The sequence below is a fragment of the Cupressus sempervirens genome, chromosome 5 (genome assembly GCF_028749045.1).
Source record: "Cupressus sempervirens isolate cs-2001-9-10 chromosome 5, ASM2874904v1, whole genome shotgun sequence".
Lineage (NCBI taxonomy): Eukaryota > Viridiplantae > Streptophyta > Pinopsida > Cupressales > Cupressaceae > Cupressus > Cupressus sempervirens.
Genome location: NC_143122.1, coordinates 57,188,904 through 57,216,363, shown reverse-complemented (window position 1 = coordinate 57,216,363; position 27,460 = coordinate 57,188,904). Strand labels below are relative to the sequence as shown.

At 35.0% G+C, this 27,460-nt stretch overlaps 1 protein-coding gene across 1 annotated transcript in view; it reads left to right on the top strand.

Annotated features, from left to right (window-relative positions):
• LOC149554537 (serine/threonine-protein phosphatase BSL3-like) overlaps nt 1-27,460 on the top strand; it is a 110,471-nt gene that overhangs the window by 28,077 nt on the left and 54,934 nt on the right. Inside the window, exons 4-8 of the mRNA XM_089828581.1 lie at nt 20,772-20,850; nt 20,996-21,075; nt 21,152-21,246; nt 21,394-21,496; nt 22,475-22,544. Of these exons, the coding sequence (XP_089684707.1) occupies nt 20,772-20,850; nt 20,996-21,075; nt 21,152-21,246; nt 21,394-21,496; nt 22,475-22,544 (427 nt within the window). The remainder of the gene's footprint in view (nt 1-20,771; nt 20,851-20,995; nt 21,076-21,151; nt 21,247-21,393; nt 21,497-22,474; nt 22,545-27,460) is intronic.

Below are 27,460 nucleotides of genomic sequence, written 5' to 3'. Positions count from 1 at the left end.
TCTTCAAGTGCTCGATTGGTTCTTGAGCAATGCTGGAAATCATGGTCACTGGTTGCTATGTGTAATGCAAAGAAAGTAGCAATCGATTACTAACGCCTGGTGCAGGAACCTTGGCATCGATTAACAAATATGAACAAAACAACGCCAAATTGAGGCAAAAGCACCATCTTTGCAATGTGGAGACAACAGTTGGTATGCTTTTGCTGAAAAATGTGTGGGATTTGTAGAGAAAAGAATGTGAAGCAAAAATGAAAAGAAAGTTTTGAAGGTTGTAAGAGATGGTATTCACTTTGTTGATGATAAGAATGTTGTTCCAAATGAGCTATCACACCATAAATCTTTGCCTTCTCAGCTGCATGCTCGGTTACAAGCAAGAAATGTAAAGGTGGCAAGGAGAAACAAACAAAAGCCATCGGCACATATGTGACAATATTATTAAAATTGCCACTGAGCAATATAAGGCTCGATGAATAATATAGAAATTTGGCCGCTCATGATAAAATAATAAAACCATTGCCAAGGTTGGAAATTAAATAATAATAATCGCTTTATAAGATGTTGACATAAGGAATAAAATAATAATTTTATTCTTTATATTTTATTATAGTGATATCCCTACTATATTTACATACATTCAAATTGTTCTTAATTCATTTCATGCTCAAGAGAATACTTTTATTATTTTAATAATATATACATATTAACTTGGTTAGCTCATGGTTGTCCGAAGTATACTCTTGCTTGCCTAGCCGTTTACCCTTAGCCTTGGTGGTCTAGGACTCATACCTGTTTGGCCAATGATAGGTGGTGCCCCCGTGCTCAATTGTTTCTCTGGCAATGCTTCCCCCCCTTCGCTGCGTTTTTGCAAGTGAGAATTTATCATGGTAACAACATATTTCTCATCATTTTACAAAGTCGAAATTATCATAGCCTATGATCATATTAGTCATCCATTTCCAATTCATATATCATCATAACAATTGATCAATATTTCGTTTTCACATGAAAACATAAGGAATAACTAACTTGACCAATCACTCAACTTCACATGATGCCTCAACGGGGCTATAAAGGAACATTTTAAAATTGAGCCAAAAATTGGGATGTAACTCTTTTTCCCTTGAAGGATTCAAGACACATTTTTGACTGTATTTTCAAGATGGTGTACGCAATCATGTAACCATTATGAATGGCCTTCTTGTCAAATTGTCATGGCCTCCTGACAACACATGAAAAACAATTATAGACATCACATCACATAACACTTCATCTTTACAGGAACCAATTTGAAAACTAATCAAACATTGCTCACTCATAGTCATCTCATGTCCCTCTTGTAACGATGAAACTTTGGATGGACTAGGGTGCTTACACATTTTCAAACCCAACTTTTCTATCATCTCCTCAGATATTATATTATCTGGAGTACCATATCTACTATAACTTTGCAATACTTGCCTCTAATTTTGCACAATTCGAAAGAGACTCCCTTGGTATGTTTCTCCACTACCTTTGAATTCATCTACTCTTCTCTATTATGAAGAAATTGGTAAATATTTGCTTCATATTAACAACGATCAAGAGATCAATATATACAAAAGAATGGACGATGTTTCCATAGGAAACAATTGCAAAGAATAGAAACATTCTATTCTAGACATAGGAACCTAAATGTTAGAAATATTCTAATATTTACAAGAGATTACAATAGATAAGAATTAAATTATAAATAATAATAATAGAAACTATCTATTATTGTAATATCCTCATCATGAGAGTTTCACCTTCTTCAAGTTTTCACCGTTTTGGGGTGCATCACTCTCCCGTTCATCTTTTTGTGCCAAGTGGTTTCTTGCTGTACTCTTCTTCCTTCCTTCTTGTATCTAAGGACATTCATAAGCACCAACTTCTCCACACTAGAATCATTTACTAGGGAACCCCTACCATGCCCTCTTGCTAGTATCTCTCTCTTTTATGTTTTAGCCTTCTTCCTTGCTCCATTTGGGTTGGGATTCTTCTTAAATATGTTTTCCTTTGGTGCTGCTTTGTCATGCCTTTTTTCTAAAATAGGATTTAATAATAAATAAATAATAATAAAATTAAAGAATAAAAACAAATAAGTAAATTTAATAAATTATAATATAATTCAATTGCAAAACAATTTAATATCTGTAGATAGGTTATACAGCAGATTACTAGAACTTGAGTTTAATCTATCTATATTCAATACCCACAAGAACATATAACAGAGCTACTGCCATATGAATAATAGAACTAGTACCTTGTGAATGCGAGGGAAAACAATTTTCTTTATTCATGACCAAAATAATGCATACATCATTCATGTCTAAGAGTCTTCAAATTTATCCTTGGTTGGTTAAGAGGACCAACCAACACATCACTTCACTATGCCTAACTGCCCGAACCCCTTACTAATAATCCTTAATCAAAACTATGGTATACTAATGTTTTTTTATGACCCTACATTATACCCCCCGCCCCCTAAAAAAGAAGTTTTCTTTTGGATGACCAAAACAAAATGAACTAGCAAATCCACACTTCAAAGAGGTAGGGTGGGAGGACATCCCTGAACTGGAGGTGCCTTGCTGCCATTGCTAGTTGCTTGGCTCAGGCTGTTTGAAGTAGTCATTGGGTGTCCACCCAATCCTTTTCTGCCATTGCTAATTTCTCTGCCTGAGTTACCTTTTCTAGTTCTCATTCTTTTTCGGACTTTTTGCTTTTTTTCCTCCACGAGAATCCATTCTTTGATTTTTTGTTACCTCCTCTTTTGCTTGTCGGACCATTAAAAAGGTTGTCCTAAACACACTCTCCATCTGTGCTAGTATCTGCATAAGGAGCAGTTGCCTTGTGCGTGTCTCCACAATGCGAGATGTCTTCCACTTTATTTCCTCTTCCTTCTTGATTCTTCCTTCCATCGCAGTGGTCCACTCTTCATTACATCCACCTTGCATAAATGTCGAGTGATTATGTTGCCTTCATTATTGTGTCCATATCAGACTCCCTTGCACTCTTTATGATTTCCTGTGTAGCCTGTGCCATTTATTTTAATTTTGTTAAGAAATTTTTAGCTTCCTCCCCAAATGGAAGTGCCTTTTTTTTGTCGTATCTTCTATGTGCTCACTTTCTGCTTCCATCCTATCTTCTCTTGTCTCCAGTAAAGCAGGTGAAGGTGGGGGTACTTCTTTTACCTCCATTTGGAAATTTTCCAATAACCCGTTTGCCTAATCTTTTTCCTCTCCATGTCGTGGATTGTTCTCTTGCATCCCTATCCTTCCAGTCTCCGTTGGTGCAACCACTAAGGCGATTGGCTGAGCTATCTCTACTCCCTGTAGTGTGGTGGTCTCGATAGTATGTGGTGCCTTCCTATGGGATTGGAGATCCACCACAAGAACCAAGTGTGCGATAGAAGACAATTGTGGTGCTATAAATGATATGCATTTAGCACTCCAATCCAAAAATGCTAGTTGGTTCCTTGACTGACTTCTATAGGTGGTTTTTGCCATTCTACTTCCTCCTACTGCCGATGTACAACGAGCTTCCCCTCTTAGTTGCATACGACTACCACCTCCCTTTGTACATGTCATATGGACACTCATGCTTCCTTCCTCCATATGGCTATGGTCTAGCTTTGTCATACAGTCCACAACACCTGGCATTTGAATGCAACCTATTTCCTCCTTGTAACTATTGTATATAAGTTCTTGCGCATCTTTGATAGTACGGATGTCTTGTATTTCTGTACCCATAGGAATGTCTTCTACATCTTTCATCTTGTGGATCTCTCTCTGCGAATTTCAGCTTGTTGCGTATGGCTCCTGGTAAGTCCTCCTTCAACTTGTAGAAATGTAACTTCTCTGGGCGTTCTTGTGAAAGTGTTGTCTAGTAGTCGGAACTCATTTTCCTAGGAACTCGAAGAGGAGTCCTCCGTACCAATGTCTTTTGAACTTTCTTCTTCCATTGTGCTCTGTGTCTGAATGTAAACTTCCTAACTTACCCTTTTCCTCCGTGGTTCACCACTTCCAACTCCAAATGTGTCCATGTGCAACCAATATGTCATTGCAGACTTGTAAGGCTCCACTCTATTTGCAGGGACAAATGTTCTCCAATGCTTTGGAGCTACCTTTATACGGAGGGCTTCCAAAAACATGACTATGGCATGATGAGGCATGTAGAAGGTTTTAAGCCTTAGCTCTAAAAATTCTTTTAATCGTTTTGGAGAGAAGTTGAGCCCAATCATATACCCTCCCCATGTTTAGTCCATTCACCAAGGGCAATATCCATATTGCTATGTCCGAGGTTCAACTCCCTCATGTGAGCTTACTCTTGACCAAGCCGACAATGGATCTCCATTCTCTAGTAGCTATGAAAGTTTTTTTCAAACCTTGACTGTTGCTCTGAGTCAGAATGCTCTGCTACTCTTTATCTGTAAGATCATTCCTACACATTAGTCCAAGCCATCTTTGTTTTTCTTCATTTGTCATTTTAGTTGGGATTTTTGCTGGATCTTGCCCTCGGTTGGAAACCCCAAATACCTTGCTCACCTCTTAGGCTGAATAGGAAATTTTAATACTTTTCTGAAAATACTGGATTACATATTTGTGCCATTTCTTGTCATGTCCAGCAATCATTGTTCTAAGTACAGGCTCAAACTCCTTCAAATAAAAATGGGCACAAAAATAATATTATCTACCTCTGCTTTGCATAATGTCTCCTTTAGTACATGGTTCTCTTCAGTATTCTCCCACCAGACTGGACACTCACTTCCAGAGACGCTCTTAAATGTAATATTTGCCATTTTAGTCTTTTCACTGCTTTTTCCTTTCCCTTTCTTCTTGGAAGAGGCCATATTCCTTAACTGTAATCTCTTTTCTTTTCTTGGACCTGTAACTGCACCTTTGCTTGGATTCCCTATACTTGTTTTCACCATTTTGTAGTTCTTTATAAATGCCCTAGCCGCTTTTGTGCTTTCTGTCTCCTACCATTCCGCTTTTTCCTTGCGTACAACTTTTGTCAGCATGTTTAGGATGTGTTGGTTCCCAAAACCACAGATTGGAAATCCGAGAGCTTGCCAATGCTCCAGTAGGATTCCTCAATCAGTTCTGGCCAACGAATGGGAATGACTTCAATTCCCCTGTACTTCAGGCTTCAGTATGCGTAGGTGGGTAAACCTTCATTTCAAACCTGATCACCTTTGCTCAAAGCTTTTATATAGAGAATTTAAGTCTTCGTCTGTTCTTCGACTGGCAAGGTCCTTAAACTCGATCAATATGTTATATGATTGCTTTGATATAATTGAATGTTTTATATAATAAATGAGTTGATGCTTGTAAGGACAAAATATGCAGATTTCTGACTTAAACTATAAATCCAAATAATTGAACTTCAGTGATTTAAAACACCAGTGCCTTTTCTTATTTGGGCAACATAGTCAACTATTATGAAGATTATTACATACAACTCTATGAGACAATATTTAATAAAAAAATATCATTAGTTACTGCTGAGCTCTGCAAAAGACAAATCTTATATGCAATTCTCTGTTAGTCTAAAATGGTTTTTAACTTCTTCGGCTGGAAGTCCGATTAGCCAGAGATAAGGAAACACATATATTTCACACTATTCTAATTGTCAAACAAAGAATGCAGGAAAATATCCAATGCAAAAATAAAACTCTGTCAGAATAAGTCAATAATCTATTTATTGATCATAAAGGACGAATCCACATTTTAATTGCAAGCTCTTTGCCTTGAAAATAAACAAAAGGGCCTTTTATTTATAATTAAAATATAATATTTGAAATTATATTAAAGTCACGCTTTAATATTTAATTTTCCCTTTACAAGTGAATATATCTCCTTTTACATCTTTCTCCAATAATATCTCTTAGAATGTGTCTTGATATTTTTTCTTTCATTTGACTTCTTATTACTTATACCTAATAAAGTGATTTTTCAGAAAGCCACGCTCCTTACTAAATACATTTAACAAAGAATTTAAAAAATACAAATAGCTGATAAACATATTTTTCAGGTAATTCAGTGCTCCCAATTTATATTTTATGAGTATATTTCCTAAAGCACCGTAACTCCATATGCTCTTCGATCCATGATTTGTGAGTTTGATTATTACCACCTCTTTAATATTAAATATATTTTCCACTGATTCGGAGGTGTCCCAATCTAGTTTTTACTGACGGTTCTCTGTTGTTGATGATGTATTTTAAAATCCATTTCGCTGAGTGCGTGGTCTTTTCTATGGATGGGTGTTTAGGCGTTGGCTTAATCCTGCGGCTTTCTTAATGCTTTATTTGCACCTCATGCAATGCTTTCTTCAAATAATAGATTCAAGAACACGGAGAACTCAGACATATCTTCATTTTCTTCCTCATCAAACAAGGGATTCAGGAACGTAGAAAGTTTAGGCATACTATTATGAAAGCTTTCATCCAGCTCTTCATGTGTTTCATTATTTATAATATCAGCAAATTGTATACTAAAGTCATCCTTATGAGAATTATTATTTGTTTGATCAACAAGAGTGATATTTTCATAAGCATTCTCTCCTGAAACTTCCTTCTGTTTATATACCTTATGCAGTTCTGTTCTTGGAAATTATCATCTCCTTCATCTAGTACACCCTGAATAAGCATTGATCCATTAAGTTGTTCACTGTGGTGGACTGAGGAAAAATTTGGACCGTTCTTCTTAACATGTTTTAGATATTTCATGTTCAACAAATCCGAAATTTCTTCTATGCTGAGGCAACCCTCTTCCTCATTTTCACATTCAGTAGTATTTGTTGTTATACAAGTCTCACCATGAGTGGATTCTTTTTCAATTTGGCCCAAAAATTCTTCTACACCTGAATCTGAAACATCATTTTGATTCATATGCATCTTTAGTCTTATATTCACTCTCTTTTGCAGTCAGTTTATCATCCATAAGTTTGAGAAAGATAAGGAACTGATGATCATATAAGAGACCTAGTTCTCACATTCTGTTGAAAAGATCAGAGGATGAAGGTCTGCATTCTAAAGGTATTTCTTGATAGGTATTAAACATCCTCATGAAGAATTGTATTGCGGATTCACCTTCATATCTTTCCAAATTGAAAAATGCATCTAAGGGGTGTATGTGTGCTTCCTCCATGGTGTAACATTGATCCTTGTCTTGTTCATAATATATATTCTCCATAGTACGTGATCTCTTCTTCATCAAATCATTTCCTTTTGAGTCTTCTCCCTGAGTAGAGCTACCCACTGAAATTTAATTGAATAGAGTTGTCACCTCTTTTGAGGAATGTGTTGATTTGTTGATCTTCTAGGTTCTCGCTTCTAGCAGAGTGAGCTTCCAAACAAATTGATATAACTGCTGTCTGATTTTGATTTATGAAATCTGAAATTCTGGGTAACTTCACAACACTTGTTGCAAGCAACTCTCCCTAGCAGAGTCGCCAATCTATTGGTTCCCAAAACAACAAATTGGAAATTCAAGAGCTTGCCAATTCTCTAGTAGGATTCCTCAATCAGTTCTGGCCAACGAACGGGAAATACTTCATCCGATCCCATCTTTTATAGTAATCCGTTGATAAGTTGAAATGTCTTACTTTTCAACACAATTGTCCTCCTTTCACTAACTGGCATGTCTCTCGGAAAAATAGAGGTTGACAAATATTGACCAATTCCTTCTTATCAGTGAGGTAGTATGACAATTTGGAACAAATATGTATTCGAAAAGTCTTCATATACTCCTTCCTCTATGGGTTCCGCTGACCATATTTGCGTCAATTGATCTGCAATCACATGGTTCCTTTCTAAACATACTATGATTTTAAAAGTAAACTCTTGGAGGAGGATTAGCCACCTACTAACCCTTCCTTGTATAATAGGCTTGTTTACCTTGTACATATGAGCTTGATGATCAACAATATAAATGGAGTGGCTAATAAATCATGTCTAAATTTTTGAATGACATAAACCATACCTGGAGGTTCTCTCTCCGTTGTGCTATAGTTTTGTTCGGCTTTTGAAAGTAGTCGACTCACAAAGTACACTAGATGGTCCAATCCCTCCCAACTTGTCTGGGCTAGTGTGGCTCCTATTGCATAGTTAGACGCATCCACATGAACGTGGAATTCCTTATTCCAATCTGGATACACAAGGATGGGCGCTCCTACCAATCTTGACTTTAGTTCCTGGAATGCCTCTTCCTATTCCGTTTGCCGAGCAAATGGTTCTCCTTTTTGGTTAGCTTCTCCAAAGGTAGGGACGCCTCTGCAAATCCTTTTATGAACCTCCTGTAGTATCCAACATGCCCCAGGATTGATTTGATGCTAGTTACATCTCTAGGCCTTTCCATATGAATGATAACATTGATATTATTTGGATCCGTTTCAGTCCTTCCTTGCACACTATATGGCTAAGGAGTTTGCCACGTGGAACCATAAATCTCACTTTTTCCTTAACACCTTGCTTGCAATATATCAAATCATTTAAAGAAATTTGAGGATCAATATTATTTTGAAATTGTCGAATGAAAGCATTAGCTAATATTTGAAAGGAATCAATAGAATTAGGGGGTAAATAACAAATCTATCGCAAGGTATTATCTCTAAATGTCTTAGTAAACAACTTAGCCATAACTCTATGATCATTTGAAAAGTCACTGCACAAGGTTAGAAATGTTTTCACACGAGTCAAGGGATCAACATTTTCTATTAATAGGTTTCTAATTGAGTTATTTCCATGTAATGGCTCAAATGACGTCATGGGATAATGGGAAAGCAATGTCACAAGTTGGGATGTTGTATTTGGATAGAGTGATGTGAGCAAGTTGTTGTTGTAAGGATGAAACACTTTGAACAAGGTTACTAATGGTTGTTTTAGTGGATGTGTTGGTATTGGACTTGTTCGATATTAAGAATGTGGAATGCTATGTGAATAGATGGAACATTGGTATTTGAGAGTGGGACATTGTGGTAAGTAGGTATAGATATTTGGGAAATACATGGAATACTCATGGAAGAAGGTATGATAAGATTAGGAATCCTTCTAAGACTAACATGTGTAGGATTGATGTTTTGAATGGATGTGGCTATGAGAGGTGGCATTTAGGTAGACACATCAGGAAAAGATGTTGGAATGGTAATATAATACTCAACATTGGTATAAGATTAGTAAGATTAAGAGCTTTAGTACAACGTTTTATAGACAATGAGGTTACTATCAATAATTTGAGATATGCCACACAACAAATCAACAACAATTTCATCATTTTGGACTATCCTTCTCAACCCTCCAATCAAGGGATTGCCTCACAATCATAATGTTCGACCCATCTAATGTTCAAGCTTTGCCAAATCATTGACAAGCTTATCCACTTGGCTAGGAGACACGAAGTATGAGAAGAGTGATTTTCAATAATGTTTGATTAGGAGCCATTGAGGTGTCACCTACATTCCCATGGAGAGTGTTAAAATTGACTTAGGCTCTATATCCTTAAGGGAGGTTACAAGTCTATAACTTCTCACAGGTATATTATATGTAGGGCCCAAGGTAATAAAACTCATACTCAAAGGTATGGTAGTGAATGTTTAAATAATGCAAGTGACTAGTAATTTGATCATTTGAACATTGCATAAAAGGAAGTAATTTTGAAAAATGCAACAGAGTACATTAGATCTAAATTGAAAGGATAAAGATTATGCTTGCATTCATCAAGTTTATGCTAAACAAGGTCTACTATGATTGTAAAGGTTAATAGTTAATCTTGTATTGCCTTAAATTGGAATCACTTCAATTTATGACCTTATAGCTCCTGTTTAGTGTGTTTGCATTTACGCTTGCACTTGGAGTAGACACTTTTCATTGTCCTTGATTTCCCTTTCTTCTCACTCAAGGGTCAAGGTAAGATCTAATTTCTATGCATCCTCCTCTTTCGAGATCTTATTTCCCATCTCTAATTGCGATTTGTCAATCTCCAATGCACATTGCATCTAGACCTTCTACAATGTAGGAATCCTAGGTTATAAATTCAAGACTTTGGTCTCCTAGGGGACAGGTCAACCTAGGTTGACCTATTCTCTAGTGGTTACGAAGTTTGGGTCTCTGTCCTATTTCAAATTTCAATGATTCCCGCTCCGCAAGGGTGATCTCGGAAATTCACCATAAAAAGGCATCAATGGTCTCATTTGACATGTTATGGAAGCAAGTTACAAGAAGGTGTGGACACCCCAATCTGATAGAACAATTGCAAGGTGGAAGCTAAGGGATGAATCTAATTGATTTTTTTTTCAAAGTGAGGTCTTTATTAACATCTTTCAATTCAAGAATTCAAACACTACTTGATACCATGGAGATGCAAGGGGATCACGAAGATGGGTAGAGCACTTAAGCCTTGATGGCTTGGTATTCTTTCTATGCTATGTTCAGATTTGATCTTTGTCACTTCATAGTTTGCATGCATTCACATGCACACTTATATGCTAGGGTTTCTCTCATAGAGTAGATTCTTAGCATTTTCTAGCTCCTTACATTCTAGATCCACAATCTAGGATTCACTAGCACAACATACACATACACCAATCTTTATAACGGCTACTCGTCGAGGTGGAAATCAAAACAGGGGTTTGGGGGGGGGGGGGGGGGGGGTGGGGGTTGATTAAGGTGAACCCCTATATAGCCACCCACACACACCAATCTTGTGGTAGACTTGTAGGTTATCAAAATTGCGACTGCAGATCTGGAAACCTTATAGAGACCTTTTCAAAAAAGTTGGGTCGACTTTGCTACAGTGTTCCGGGAACATGTCCATCTTCTCGTAAAGTGTCCAAACACTTTACCGCCAAGTCAACTTGTTCTCGAAGGTTTGAGAAAAACATGCTTTTCTAGGTTCTCCATCTTGATTGCAGGTCCGCAGTCAAAAGTTTAGTCACAACTTCAAATTTGCGATTTTTAGAGAAAAAAGGATATTCCCTTGTCAATTTCAAGGTAAGTACTTTACCAATCATTTCAACTTTTTAGCAAAGAGCTATTTCCATTTCCTAATTAGGCCGATTGCATATGTTTAGCACATAGATTTATCTTACTCTTGTTATGAAATCAATTAGTTCAATTTACATTTATATTGCGTATCTTAAATCAATCTACATTGCATGAAAGAGGACTTTCTTATGTACTTCCTTGATATAATTTGGGCTTAGTATTGACATCCTTATCCTACTTGGGTTGTGCTTATCTAACTTGGGTTATATTGAGAGTTATGTTTGGAACCCCTTCTTTCTCTTGTATTGAATGGCTTAGTATGAAAGTGTTTAACTTGTCTTATCTAGTTTGCATTGTTAAACTCATTGATGCCATTTTCCCCTTGAACAATCTGTAATCGCACATATAACCTAATGAATTGCATGTAAATTGAATGTAATCATCTAAATTAGAAGCAATATGTAAAGTGTTGATTTCACCAAAATGTAATGAAAGAAATAAGTCATAAGGTGTACTCACTAGCTTGGAGGAACAAACTAGGAAGCCTAGGCCTACCTCTTCTTACATTGGAAGGAAGATAATCCTCTAGGCCTCAAGAGGAACAATTCACTAGGTGAATGGCAATGAACTTTGTTGGGAATTATTTAGGAGGGCTATGATCATGCAAATGAAATTAGAAAATGCAAGATCTTGGGCTAGATGGAGAGAGAAGATGGTTATTTGCATGGACATGATGACCGTGGATTGGCATACCAATTGTGAAATTAGATTTGAGAAGAAAGGTTTGTTACTAACTTGCAAACGTAATTTTGGGTCAAAACAAGAGGTTAGGGCAACTTGTTCATCTTAGCTAGGTTAGGGGTGACTTGGTCGCCCTTCACTTGACACTTTCTATTGAATATTGTAGCCTTTCTTCTGATTTGTTTGTAGCTCCTACACACACATCACTTGTTCATATACACAGAAAAATGGAAAAGAGTTATAGAAAGGGGTTTGCCCAAGTCAAATCCCAATTGAGGAATCAACTTTGAAATCAAAGTGAAAATGCTTGTAAAGGAAACTTGATAAATTTTTTAATACATTCTTTATGCAAAATGTTCATGAAGATGCTTGAAGTTGTTGTTGATGTTGAATCTATGTTAGGATGATCATTCTTTTGAAATGATTTCTCTGCCCTTATCTGATCGAAGTCATGTGATTTTCAGGCCCAATTCATTCTCTACTAGTGCTTAAAGAGCTTTAAACTTATCAAAGGCCTCCGATTTTTCTTTTAGGAAGGTGATCAAGTCATTCTAGAAGAATTAGCAATTACTAACAAAAATTACCTTTCTCCTTGTATGCTTGTTGTTTTGGTTGCCCTCAAAGATGTTTGAATAAACTTGAATGGTTTTGATGTTGAACGTTCCTTTAATTTTAAAGCTTGCTCTGATCTGTTTCCCAAGTTGGCATTGCTTACACGTGACATTTGCGCGGGTTTAGAATTCTAGGGGATTTTTCTTATTGCTTCGTTATGACTAATCTTGATCATTTTATCAAAATTGAGATGGCTCAATCTCTTATGCCACAACCGGTTTTCATCTTATTGTGCCATTTGACATTCTTCACTATTGATTTCTTTTGATATGTAAATATTGTTTGATGTTTTATAAGCATCTGCTATTAATCTTTCATATTTTTAATTTCACATCCTTTAGGAACAAATGTGATCACAAAGTTGACGAATACTTGTTGATTTTGTTTTAATTTGTCAACATAAAGGACATCTTTAGTCTTTGTTTTCCCATGATCTAGACTAGGGATCCCTCTTCCTTTTATTTCCTTCTTTGATGTCACCAAATCTTATTGTCCCTTGATCAATTTGCTTGAGAGAAATGAATTTTCTTTTGTCGCCTACATATGTCTAGGTCAGCCTCTATCAACATAACACCCATCCTTCTTATCTTGTGCATGCAAGGCTGTTTGAACAAACACGAATTCTTCTCTTTACCTCTGTTTCTGCTTTCCCAAGTCTTAGTAGACCCTTTCTTCCTTTATAGGTACATTCTCCTTGTAATTTTTGAAGGCTCAACAAAGATGGTTCTGCAAAGATGTGCTGTATGTCCGAAGTTGTTGCACTTGTAACACATGATAAAAGACCTTTTCGAAGGACCAAGACTCCTCAAGGGGGCCATTTTACTTATGCAGATTTACAAGAAAAGAGACAGGCTGGAGAAATCACATCAGAATGACTAGGAGTTCTATGTGGGTCCCTTAGGCTTATGGCCTTGTGGACGTCATTAAAAATCTTTCATTCATTCATTCATCAATAGAGCAAATGAATTGTAATTTCTTCTCATGAAACTATGGGGTTTCTTTGCATAAGGTCTATGGTTCATTGCTTTGTGACCATATTTTTTCTGCATGAGAAACAATACCAATCAAATGAATAATGAGATCTAGTCATGTGTGTCTGTCTTTGATGAAGAGGCCTTCAATAATTATCTGTTGTTGTCTTCGGTGAGATTATATTCTTCTTCTTGATCTCCTCTTCCTTGTCCTTGCTTGAATTTATAAGAGCTTTGATGTAGTTTCTAGGTTTTCCTTCATCTACCTTTTGTGGTGGATCCATAGTCTTGGAACTTGTAGTTTTTCTTAAATTATCTTCAACAAAGACCCAACTAGTTTTGATGATTGGAGATCATTGTGAATTGATAAGTCATCTGATTTTTTGGTGTTTGTATCAAAATGTAAGCATTGACTCAATTGCTTCATTGATTTCTTCAGATCCTTTCGCAAGGACACAATCTCAAGCTCTAATATATTACAATCCAATTCTTTTTCCTTAATTGATCTCTCATGACTCCTCAATTCGTTTGGCCTCCTCTAGCTGAAGTTTTAGATCCTTAATCATTTGGTTTGATTTCTGTGAAGTTTTAGAATCTTCTTGAGCTTTTGCCTTGTGTCTTGTTGCCTTTTTCTTTATTTTCACGATTGTCAAAGTTCTTCCCTAGGATTTTCTTCCTGTTCTTCACTACACGCCTCATTCAAATCTTCTTCTTCTTCACTTTTATTACTCTCAACATCAACTACTGTAAAGAGAATTTCCTCCCCATCACTGCTCAAATATTCGTCGCTGCTCTCTTCCAAGGAGCTATCATTTTTCTCTGAGTAAATACTTTTCTTGTGGCTCTTAGAGTTTTTCTTCTTTTGGTCATACTTATGATAAGACTTTCTTTTATTTGTTATATACTTTTCTTTGTCATCCTCACTATTATCACTAAGTTTTGAGGATACTTCAGATCATAGTGTTTGATCGTCCCAAAGTTGAAACTTGAAACATTTGAAAGGAAACCTTCCTTTATGATTGCCAGACCCCTTCTTTAGCTTTCTTGTAAAAAGTGCTTCCTCTTATCTGTGTCACTGCATGAATTCTCACTTGGTTCATGTGTTTTTTTTTTCCCTCCCGAGAAGCTTCGAAGGATACCTCCTTTTGAGAGGGTTTATTTTCAATCCTCATTTCATATGTAGTGAGGATCTCATGTAGCTTATCTTTGGTCAGCTTGTAACATCCGATTGTCTCGGGTCTAATTTAACATTTAACATACTCAAAGAATACAGTTATTACTTCGTTTCTTAGGAAGACAGTTATATCATTCATGTTCATGTGAATAAGATTTACCGTTAAAATCAATTAGACAAAATTTCTTAACTAAAAAAACTTGAAATACCATCAAACGAAATTACTACAAAAATTAAAAACCACATACCTTGGAAATTGAGATCGAAATCAATACTAGGGATGCTTCTGCAACCACCCGGGTTAGTCCACAATACCAATTTAACAATATCACATGATGACTATCATCTAAAAACCGCTATCTCAAAAATAAATGATAATTACAATTAAATACCACTAAATTTAAAATTAGGGCATCACATACCACTGTATCAATTAGGGCATTATTTACCATCGGTTCATTTAGGGCTTTTGATACCACTATATCACTTAGGGCTATCGATACTACTGATTCAAATAGGGCTTCCGCTACCACGGATTCAATTAGGGCTTCCGCTACCACGAAATTCAATTAGGGTTCCAGTCATCACTCAATCAATTAGGGCTTTAGGTTCCTTTCCTTCCGATTGCTTAACTGTGACAGTATCTCAAGATTAGAAATATACTTATATTTGATATTCATATAAATGAAAAACAATCCATGAATCTATCTCTTGCATCTAGGTGTAAAATAACGGTAACAATGAAATAACTCAATTTAATCTTACCTCCTCATAATTAAAAGTGATAATACCTGTTTCTGATAAACAATTGACTGCATAGCTTATCACTGTCTGACGCATAACTGACATCTTGGGGAGAGGTGAAACATTGCCAGGGGCTTAACCATCCAACCTCAGACCACAACTTGTCCCCACACGATCTCTAACGAGAAAGGCACTCCCTATCTGGAATAGACATGGGACATCTTGCCATCCGTTGGGCTTCCTGGTGATTAACTCACCATACGACTTGGCAACAGGAGATCGCAATAACAGGAATATGCATGAGCTATTATTTTATTCATATTAAAAAGTGATAAACATTTGGTCATATTTGATACTGATTCATATTATTGATGATTCCTTTCTTTCACCTCATCATCCATCTCCTTGGCTTCACAGCCAGGTGAGTCCCAGGTGTAGGAATTCTCAGAGCAGACAACTCTGTTAATTATTCAAGAAGATTACATACATCCATCATTTCACATTCTGTGATTACATAATTAAGTTCTTTTAACTTTGAATATTAAATTAATTATAACTGATTTCCCTTTAACTCCACCTTTTCACCATTGATGGCATTCTTGCTGGTGAATTTCTCTGTGTTAATATTATTTTGGATTGTTCTGAGAAGCATGTTGATTTATAAAATCAATCAAGTTTTTCAACAGCTGCCATTTGAATTTATAAATGATGTATTCTCAAGGTTACTTGATTAATGATTTCTGATGCACTTCAGAAAACCAACAACTAGTATTATATCTTAATCACTAACTACTATGCCTAGCCGGCTATGGATGAATACTAAATCAGAAAAGAGAAGAGATGGACATTTAAATTTTTTTTTTATTCACAGCATTGCTGTACACCTTCTTCACCTATGATGGCATCATTGCCTGGTGAATGCATTGGTGTTCTGATTTCTTGTTATCATCTTGTAAAAGAAAAATAAAAGAAAATGTATTTTAATTCTGAGCTAAATGGTTATACAAAATTGGTAATTTTTCAGGGCGGAGTAAAACATCATTATGCAGACTTCATGAATTCAGTTCTATTAATTATCTTCTTGAATCGTACCAGAATATATAGATATACAGCAGTGCTATGGTTCCTATGTATTATTGGCACAAAAGATAAACAACTGATGTTATGATTTGAAAAGAAATAAGGAAGAAATCCGCAGATAATAATTGGTATTCTGCACGTTTTACTACAGACAAGGCATATGGAAATAATACAGTATTTTCAGGGTCTCACGTAACACTTCTACTTCAGTTCGGCTTGCTCTGTTGCTGAGAAAAATACTTCCAATCTGAAACCTGCGGCAAGAAATATCAAAGAGATTTGAGACGGACGAATAAGTAGTAATAGGAATTGATATTGTTCTTAGTTGTCTTGAGAACCTCCGATAGCAAGGAGATGATATGGAAAATAAGAAAAAGGAAAAAGATTGGGTTGTAATATGATATGAGACTATAAAAAGAAGAGCTTGACTTTACGACTTCTTGCAGTTACAAGAATCCATTCGAATTCCCAAGAAGTCTATACGAATTCAAAACATAAATTCGATTGAACATGCCAAATCATTTTTATATTTAAATGTACGTATATAAATAATTATTAAAAACAATATGACGAAAGATAAATTAAAATCCTTTAAGATGCATTTTATATTTTATCTCAATTATTTTAATTAAATTATTTATTGAATAACTCATGCGGGTCCCGCAGATGTATTCTGTTCCAAGTCGTTAGGTCCTCTACCCATCTGCTTAGTGATGGTGATGCTCCTGCCTAATTTATATTTGACAATGCTTCCACCCCACTGACATGCTCCCTACAAGGAAATTCTCCATCATTAAATTATATTATCATCATAATAAATTATTTAAATAATCACAACGGTTAACCATCTTCTCAATTCCATGAATTCATGATTAACAATCAACTAACATGTCATCTTCACTTGAAATCACAATGACTATCTTACCATTTTCGCCAGATTATAACAAATTAAACTGCCAACTGACTTCATGCGAACCTCAATGGCTATATTTCAAGTTAGGTCAAAAATTGGGATGTAACACAGCTTATCTAGGTCTCTCATTTCTTCAATAGCTGTTGTTTATTTGCACATTGGACAAGACAAATCGTCTTATTTATTTTTTGTTTCTTTCTTCTTTCTTCTTGTTCCAAACTCTGTCTATTACTAGACAATCACAGATATATAAGTTTTTCTGATTTATTTAAATCACCACTCTAACACATTGTTGATTTTGAAGTCTTTAATAGTCGATGTTCTTAAACATTACTGTTCTCCTCAATAGCTGTGTATCACTTAATACATGGGCTTTCTATAAATGTAATTTCTTGTATCAATCTCTACATATTGATTTATTAGAATTGTCTTTGAATAAGACAAAGACAATGTCTGTTCTATTCTTTGAATAAGACAAAATAAATTGTATAGATTATAATATCAAACATTTGTTGCTCAACTTCCAGCTACTTATAAAAATGATCTATAGTTTTTGTTTGCTTTTAGCTGCGCATTTATATAGATCACTACCCTTATCAACATAGACCAAATACTGACTGTTGTGCGATTCTTTTTCAATAGTTTGCTGTCTTCGTTAGAAGGATAGTATCCTTTAACAATGATTGTCCCTTTGACATCAATGATAATTTGTTCAATAAACAAGATAGTTTTTATTTTACAAGGCCTCTTCGAATTATGATAGTTTTTATTTTACAATAGTCCCTTCTAATTTGAAGAGCAGTTTTTTACTGCATTTTATTTTGTGTTGTGTGTTGCATTGAAAGGTGCAAGAAAGTTGATCTATGAATAGATTGTTTCAATTATCATTCTAAAATAGTTATTCCAAAATAATGACAACTAAAGATAGCATGGGCTATTATATATAATCCTTTTAAAAATAGATTTCCTAGAATATGATTAGCTTATAAAAAAAATTGATTGGTAAAAATAGCTCAGGCTAAAACTAATCAATATGATGCTTGGCTCTTTCTAATTATTGTAAAGAAGTCCTCTATTTTGAACATGATGGAGCCCCTCTAACGAAGACTTGAATGTGCCTTTTGGCCAGTTCCTTACCTAGAAACTTGTGAAATTTGATTTTCTGTACCTAGATCTTGTTTGTGATGAAGTTAAGTGTTGACCATTGCATAATAGCTATAGAGCTTAAGGAATTTGTTCTCAACAATGAACAAGTTGGTCTTCCTTGGTGCTATGAGGATGAAAACCTAATTCTAGCATATGAAGGTGTGCTTTCTGGTCTCCACTTGTTTTTTCATCCTGCTTTTTAACATCCAATACACTTCTGTTATGTTTTGAGCTTGATAAAGTGACAACCACACGTCTAGGTTAGTGTGCCAAGAATCCATTACACTCTGTTATGCCTTAATGTTGACAAGGTGACAAACAGCTCTCCATGGTCACCACTAGACACTTGTTTGTTACTTCTTCAATTTTAGGTTCCAATTTTGAGTTTGAGTTTTCTTGCTTAAGTGTAAAGGGGTGCTTTTGTTATAATTCTTCATTGACATATTCAGCTCAAGTGAAAAACTGCTTTCTGTGTCACTTCAGTGATCTATTTGTTCTTGAACTTCAAAAGTGCATGCAGTGTATGCCTTTGTGTTTTGTTTACCTTGACCTTCCCATAGAATTTCTTTTATTTTAAGGGACTGCCTATTTGTTTCTTTCTGACATGAAATTTCCGTGAAGTACCTTTTCCCTTGTTTGAGGCAACTCTTTGAGGCTGTAATGTTCCTGGTATGTCAATTGATGTGTTCACCTCATCAAGTATTTTTGAAAATGTTCTTTCTTAAGCCTACATGGGTGTTGGCAAAAACTGTTAATGACAAAATTGATACCCACACGTGACAAGGATTCAGAAACAGATTACAAACAAGAAATGTCAAGTTTTATAGTTAGAATTTGACTCATAAAAGAGAAATGATTGACTTGTCGTTTAGAATTTGACACAATGATTTTTTTTGAATGGATACTACACTCAGCATACAATATCTGATTAATTTGTTGAGTCATGTCCCACTCAGAGAGATCAAATTTTCACAATCCATTACAATTACAGTGATTAGCTTCAGGATTAGATTGTGTTAAGATTTTTTGAATCACACACTGTGATCCATGATCAGGATGAAAGAGAGCAACAGATGCAAAACAAAGTGAGTTGTAGATGGGGACTAGCTCAAGATAAAGGGACCAAGGAAAGAGAGAAGCACATACACCAAGGATTGAAAAAAACCTTAAAAAATAAAATAAAATAATGGAATAAATAACTAAACAAGAAACCTAAAAGACCACACACCACTGACAAAAAGAAAAAGAAACATAGAACATATAAAACATAAGAATTAAATTAAGGAAATGTTTAAAAGTGGAAAGTGAGGGTAAAAAATTAATCAAACCTAAGAAATACCAAATGGAAAGTAACGGAAAAAGAAAAATTAACCACAAGACAAGGGGAAATAAAAAGCTAAAAAATGATACACACACACACACACACACGTGTGTATGTATATATATATTTATATGTAATATGTATGCGGACACACATACATGCTTATGCATATACATATAGACACACATATAGACACATGTGAACGTATATATGCATCCGTATGTATACACACACATATGTATATGTATACATATACCTATATATGTATGTATTTGTGTGTATATATATATATATATATATATATATATATATATATATATATATATATATATGTGAACATATATAACCATATATATGTATAAATGTGAAAATATACACACATATATATATTAAAAAACGATAAATGCAAAATCAACAAAGGTAGACAAAATTAAAAAGAAGGAAATGCCTAACAACAAAAGCTAAAGAAAACACCAAAAAATAAGATAATGAAAAAAAGTGGGGGATAAAGTAATACAACACCTAATATAAATAAGTAGGCCAAAAAATGAACAAGTATACATACATATATATTTGCACGCACATAGATATGTGTATGTGAGGATATGTGCATGCACACACACACACACACAAAAGCTAAAGAAAACAACAAAAATAAGATATATATATATATATATATAAAACAAAAAACAGGAGAACCATAAATAGGAAAGAAAAAATATAAATAAAGATAGAAAAGAAACACTGTTGAGTATGTTCCAGGATACAAGTTCTACAATCAATTTGAATACATTGAGTTTGTTAGTGAAGTTTATAACATCAATTCTTGGTAGTGCAATTTATTTAAATCAATCCTCCTTAGATTAGCTTATTCAAAATTGAAACTGAGCCAATAAAGTACCAAAACACAGGTAAGTATTCCTAAAATCCCACAAGTATACTGGCTCATTTCTGTCGATTTTAAATTCCAAAGAGAGTGTTGGAGCATCTCCTTTGGGCATGAGATCTTTTTCAATCTCTGAAGTGATATTAATATTCAGCACCGTCATTTATGCTATTGATTACAGGCTTCATCCATTAGGTGAACCTCCATCACCTCGTGCTGCACATGTTGCAACTGCTGTTGGCGCAATGGTTGTGATTCAGGTCTCTTTTTCTGACTTCTTTATGCTTATTATACTTGTCAATGAAAGAATTATGTTACTATTTTTTCAATTTAATGAAATTCACACGAGTATTGATGGTAATGGATATTATTTAAACCTTCTATATTTAATGATGACATTCACAGGGTGGAATTGGTCCATTGGGGCTTTCATCAGAAGATCTGCATGTTCTTGATCTTACTCAACAAAGGCCACGTTGGCACAGGTAAGTGAAAACTATGACTGAGAACATATATAATGACTCACATTCTGTAGAGCATTAATGTTTAATTCTTTGTCAGGGTGGTTGTGCAAGGACCTGGTCCTGGACCTCGTTATGGTCATGTCATGGCTTTTGTTGGACAAAGATTTTTGTTGTCTATTGGTGGAAATGATGGTATGGTTTTCACGCTTGCATATTTTGGTCTTTGTTATTTTCAGTAATGGTTGTACTTATTTTATGTTACACATAGCTACACTTTCTGCTTTCCCTTCTCCTCCCAGACACCTATTAAAAGTCAGAACATACATTCTTTTCTATTAGGCAAGCGACCTTTGGTTGACGTTTGGGTTCTAGACACATCGGCCAAGAGGCCTTATGAGTGGCAAAAATTGGAGCCAGAAGGGAATGGACCACCTCCTTGCATGTAAGTTTTGAGTGCTTCTAACAATACCATCTATCAACTACCTCTAGTTGGTTGTATCTTTTTTTATCAATGTTGTATTGTCTAAATAGCATGTTTTTACTAAATGGAACTACTAATGATGATTGTGCTCTGTAAGAAACTTTCTTGCAATCCCCTTTGCCTGTATTTATTGTTATTAATACATTTTGGAGCCTCCTAAACTAGACTAGAGGATGGACATTGAAAGATCCTTTGAACTTTTGTGATATAGGTTACAGAGTTGCAATTTGGATGAACCTATGGCTGTCGTATGTCCTGGAAATGTTCTAGTATGTTATTTTAATGTTTATGTTATGCACTCCTGTATAACACATTGACTAATTGACTTTTTTATATAGGAACGGCACATTACACGTCCTGTTTCATATGTTTGTTATTGTCTTTAAACAGCCATATTTTGGCTAGAGGGATATGCCGTTTTTTCTTAATCAATATATAAGCATCTTTGCTGATTACCGCAGAACAAAGTTTTATCTTGCTTTGGAGCTATGAATTTTAGTTTTTGAAAATGTCTGTCTTAGTTTGTATGAAGTATGAATTACATGTGAGAATTTGTTACTTTCTTTGTGACTTTTTGTTTGTGTTTTCTGCTGGTTGTAGGTGATATAGTCCAGCATTGGTTTGTTGTGTATGTTGTTTAGTTTGCTTCTGTTTTGCAAAGTGACCTTTCATTTGTCTCTATATTTTTAACAATGGGATATCCAAATTTATTGCAACCTCTTTGTGTTAGATAGGATTTTAATTGAATCTTTATAGATGGTGAATTCTTTTCCTTTTTAATTATGTAAGGAAGAATTTTACAAGGATTTGTAGTCAAAGTTTGTTTGTATTTCCAAATTTCACCTATTCAGATATGTGTAACAATTCTCACGAATTACTTCTTGACATTCTATTATGCGCTTTTCTAGTTTTGAGGTAATAATAATGATTATTGATCAGGTATGCGACTGCTAGTGCACGTTCAGATGGTTTGCTCCTACTTTGTGGAGGGAGAGATGCAAGCAATGTGGTATGTATTTAACAGTTTTAGATATGTGCATGTCAAATAGTGCATGTGAACTATGGAACCTAGTAGCAATGCACTTTTTGAGAAATTTATTGATATTATCTTTTCTATTGTTGGTTATGAAAACAGAAAGAGTACAAGATGAAACATAAATTTTGGTTAATCTCTCCTCTTGCTATTTGTATACTGGTCTCTCATGTGACTGAATTTTGTCAACTCATGAGGCGAGGCATATCAAGAAAATAAGAAAATAAATAACCTTGCTGTAAAGATTCTGAATTCTTTGAATCAGACTTTTATTTTCTTCTTTGATTGCTGACAATGATCTTCTACGTTCTGAATATGATGAAGTTTACACTTATAATTCTAATCTGGGAATTATATATCTGCAAATAGATCAGTGTAATTTATTGCTGAGAAAATAACCTTAATGGTGTAATATATGGAGAACACTGAACTTCTCTTATGCTGATATAATAAGTAAAAATTAACCTTGTGACAGAGAGTATCTTCTGAACTTTGATTGCAGGGTATTGGTGCTTAGAAGAGCAGACTTAATTGTTTCTGTGTGTTCTCTAACTGCACCAATAACCCTCCTATATATCCTTACAAAAGGGTACGTCCCTCAAAGGGACATATCCCTTCCTAAACTAGCACTAACTAAACTCCCCTTAAGTTGGCGATCTGGGAAAACCAAATATAATAACACTTAACTATGTATTAGTTTAATTAAGCATTATAATGTTGCTTCATGAGAAGTCACCAGCTCGTATAGGAAGAGTTATATCTAATATAATGCCAGTTTATATATATATATATAAGAAGAGGAAGTATGGTCTGTACTATCAGATCTGTAGGTTATTTGGTTAATATTTTCAACACCTGCCTCCCACTTGTACTAAATTTATGAATACCGCTAGTCTGTGAACTAATAACAAGAGATGATGCAATAATGTGCAAAATGCAACATGCTAAGCCAAAGCATAGGTTGTTTCTAGCTTCAAGCTTGAAATAAGAGAAGTTTTCATCGAACCTTCAGGTATAGCTTTTCACATAGAGATTTGGTTGTGAGGAGCAACAAGATCGTGGATGAAAGTATCTTTCTAGTTAGCTTTGATGATTTTTTAGCGAAAATCTTCAATAAAAGCTTATCCATACCTATAAGCATAACTAGTCTATTAAGAGTCTCAAATGTTACAACTAGTTGTAACATGTTGCAATCAACTGGCAAAAAGCTAGGCTGCTCAAGGTGTTCTTTATTAAACACAATCTGTTGCATCTGTGTTTTATCAAAAGTCATGTTAACTTTTTTATCTGATTTGTTGTGAAATCCTTGAGTTGTTGCTCATTAATCTTTATCTTTTATTGAAGAGTAGTGCCATAGTCTTGAAATGTCAAATTCTTTTATATAATGCTGGCAGCTGTCATTTAAGAGTTTTTTGAGAATCTCAGAGACACAATCATAATCATACTTCAATCAATTATCAAATAATTCTTCATATTAAATGTAGATCATTACTGTTTGATATCTTTTGAATCTTCTCAAAACAAAATGAAGTAAGATTGCTGATAGGCAGGGGTTTGTGGATCTGATTCTAAGGTTGGAAGGTTCATTGTTTCAATGTGGTATTTCATGTGAATATGGTAAGAAGATTAGACTGACCTCATTAGTTCAAACAAGTTGTACAATCCTCTTAGAATTGGCAACAAATCTCCTCCATTAGAGCAATTAAAATGCCTGAAAAACAAGCAAGTTTGTAGGATTTTTGTTAGTGGATTTTCTGTTCGGAAGATCAGTGGTGGTCTCCCTAGATCCAGTTTTAAGATGTCTGTCCTGGCGTGCCTTACCTGGACACCATATTATTAAAACGCAATGTTTCAAAGGGGATCTCTCCCTTGTGGTCTCAAATATGTCCCTTATGCTTTGGAGATGGGGTGATGTATCTCAAACATCTTTAGCCTTGCCCAAAATATAAGGGATTAAATGAGAGCAAGATTTATTGTTCAGGATATTTCAGGATTGTTCTACCCATGTTCACCTTAGTGGATGATACAGGGCATTCCTAACCGCATAGAGTAATGTTGCAGTGCCTTTTTAAATCTATACAACAGTAAAAGAATTTCTGTAACGAAATGAAATTTTATTGATTATCTCCTGTATGATGTAGTGTCCCGCCCTGTTTGCTGCTAATTATTCACCCTTTCCAGCTGGGTTATTTTGTCAAACAGTTTACGTGCTAGTTCTTAAGAGTAGTTTCCAGATATAAATAACTTCATCTGACAATGACAATTTATGATCATTAAACAAGTACCATAATGCATTGGTGCAATACATTAACAATTATCAATTTATCAGTATTTAAATGAGATAGCAATATCAATAATAGTTTGCTGATGTACAAAAAACTGTAACACTTAGGAAATTTGACCTTTATTTGCAGACCTAAGTTACTGATTCGGGTGCAAATGCGGATGCGCATGCTACTTTTTTTTTTTTGTGGGATGCGGATGCGTTTGGATGTGTATGATATGTTAAGTTTATAACAGTGATATCATACTGGTCTGAGAGTGCAGACTGCACCATAATCTTCTTCAATCTAATACCATTTAAGGCATTATATACCTTACACTTCATGAAAGGATGGGCGGCGATTCTTGATATATGTTAATGTCTAACACTAACTATAACTTAACAGTTATGTCAGTTAATATTTAATTATCTCCAGTGGTCGCTGATTTCTGGAAGTGTAGTATGAGCCGACCTAGAGAGGGTCATGTCCCTTTGAGGGACATGCCCTTTGGTCATGGTATAAAAGGTAGGTATTGTTGTAGTTTGAGGACACACAATAAAGACAAGTCTGCTCCCTCAAGCAATAATACCTATACGAATTATTGCAGATATATAAAACAATTCACATTAGAGTTAAAGGTGATAACTCCTCCTACCTTCAGGACATTAAGAAGATCATCTTCAGGAACAAAAGGATATAATAGAAGTCTGAGTTTTAGAACAGAATTTGCAGAAACTTTACATGATACTGTATGGAATTTACAAAAATTAAATCATTTAATAGTATGCTACTTCACCATTGATCAAGATATCTTATAGGTCACAAATATTTAAGAAATATCTGATAAGGCATATCTTATACATCTATGTTCATGTGATGAACCCTTACCTAGAATAAAGTTGATAATAATACAATAAAAAAGTACAAGATTAATCGATAAATGAATGATAAAGTATAATAATAAACTATAGACAATTATTATTACAATCAATTTGATTAAATTAATTATTAATATTTATAGTTTTATATATAGCTTAATAATTAGTAATAAATAAATGAATTCTGATATGAAATTTTATTATAATATTAATCATACATTTAATATATATTAAATATCAATATAATTAAATAAGAAATATAATAAACCATGTCAAAAAATACTTCCATTATATTAATAGGCAATAATAAAATAATTATAATCATAAGTAATCGGTGGACCCGTTGGAACTGGCTCCTGATCAGTGTATCAATGACAGGGATGTGTGCTCCACTTCTGTTACCCACTGTGCCCATGCCGCTGGGTGCCACAGCCTCTGCTGTGATCACATGACAATCATGTAGATGAATGTACACTATCAAAGCTATGCTCTACTACTGTCTGTACCAATACAGTAGGCACCTGCCATCCATCAGCATCCACCAAATAGCCTATTATTACAGTAGTAACATGAAGACTCAGAATTTCCTTGACATTGCCAGCCATGAGGGATGCATCCGGTAGGCATCCTAAGGGCTTCCATGCCTGCTTCCGTCTTCCCCAGCATCCGCTTCTGCTTCCACTGGTTTTCTGGGCACATCGGCATCTTAGTTGCAGACTAATAAATTCTCAAGTACATGTCCAATCTTGGCTTTTAAAAAAACTTTGTTTTGCTGGAGCCAGATATATAATGTAAATAGCAGCAGTACTAACATTTCATATTAGAGATACCGCTCTTGACATTCTCAAGTACATGTCCAATCTTGGCTTTTAAAAAAACTTTGTTTTGCTGGAGGCAGATATATAATGTACATAGCAGCAGTACTAACATTTCATATTTAGAGATACTTCTCTTGACTTGAGATTGAGCTGTCTCTGTTCACATTCCAATGAAGTGAAAAGGTCTGTCCAAACCTCAACAGAAATATAGCTTCCCAAACATGGAATATTCAAAGACACTGTGAAGCTTCTTAAACACCTCCAGGATTCGATATTAGTCTCAGCTATTCTTCCAGCCCGATTAAGATCTAAAATACCAGGAGAGAATATCAAACAGTGAACCACAGATAAGTGCAAGATTGTTCACACATTGCTCAATTTCCCCTCAGGTCTAACCCAGTAGAAACTCCCACAAGCTAATTTCATTCCTTTACCTACTTCTTCATGATTGCATTATCCATGCCCAATTATGGGAATATCACATCTAGCATATGCCTTGGTCCATGGATTATTTTTTGCTCGCCATGGCTCCACTTGGACTTGTCTTTAGTGCAAGAATGGTAGTAATTAAAATTTACACCTTCAGGCTTAATCACACAACTTCCCTTTTGACTTAAGTGCATAGAATAGCTTCATATGAGCTCCCTTGATTCTTTCCAATATCTCAAAGGGTTGTGGTTTCTCTGTCTTTCCATCTTGTCTTTTCCTGCTTTTTCTTATCTGTGTGAGCCTAAAGACTTAAGAAGGAAAATGAATCCCTTTCTGAGAGATCAAATTAGTTAGGATAGATCTTTGGGCACTAGAGCTAATCTTCTTCAAGAGGGATTTTGTCCTCAGGAAGGTTGAGATGGACCAAGTCCAAATCTCAAAACTACACAGGATTTTTTTTCAAAAGAAATATCAGATAAAATAAATTCAAGAGACTACAAATG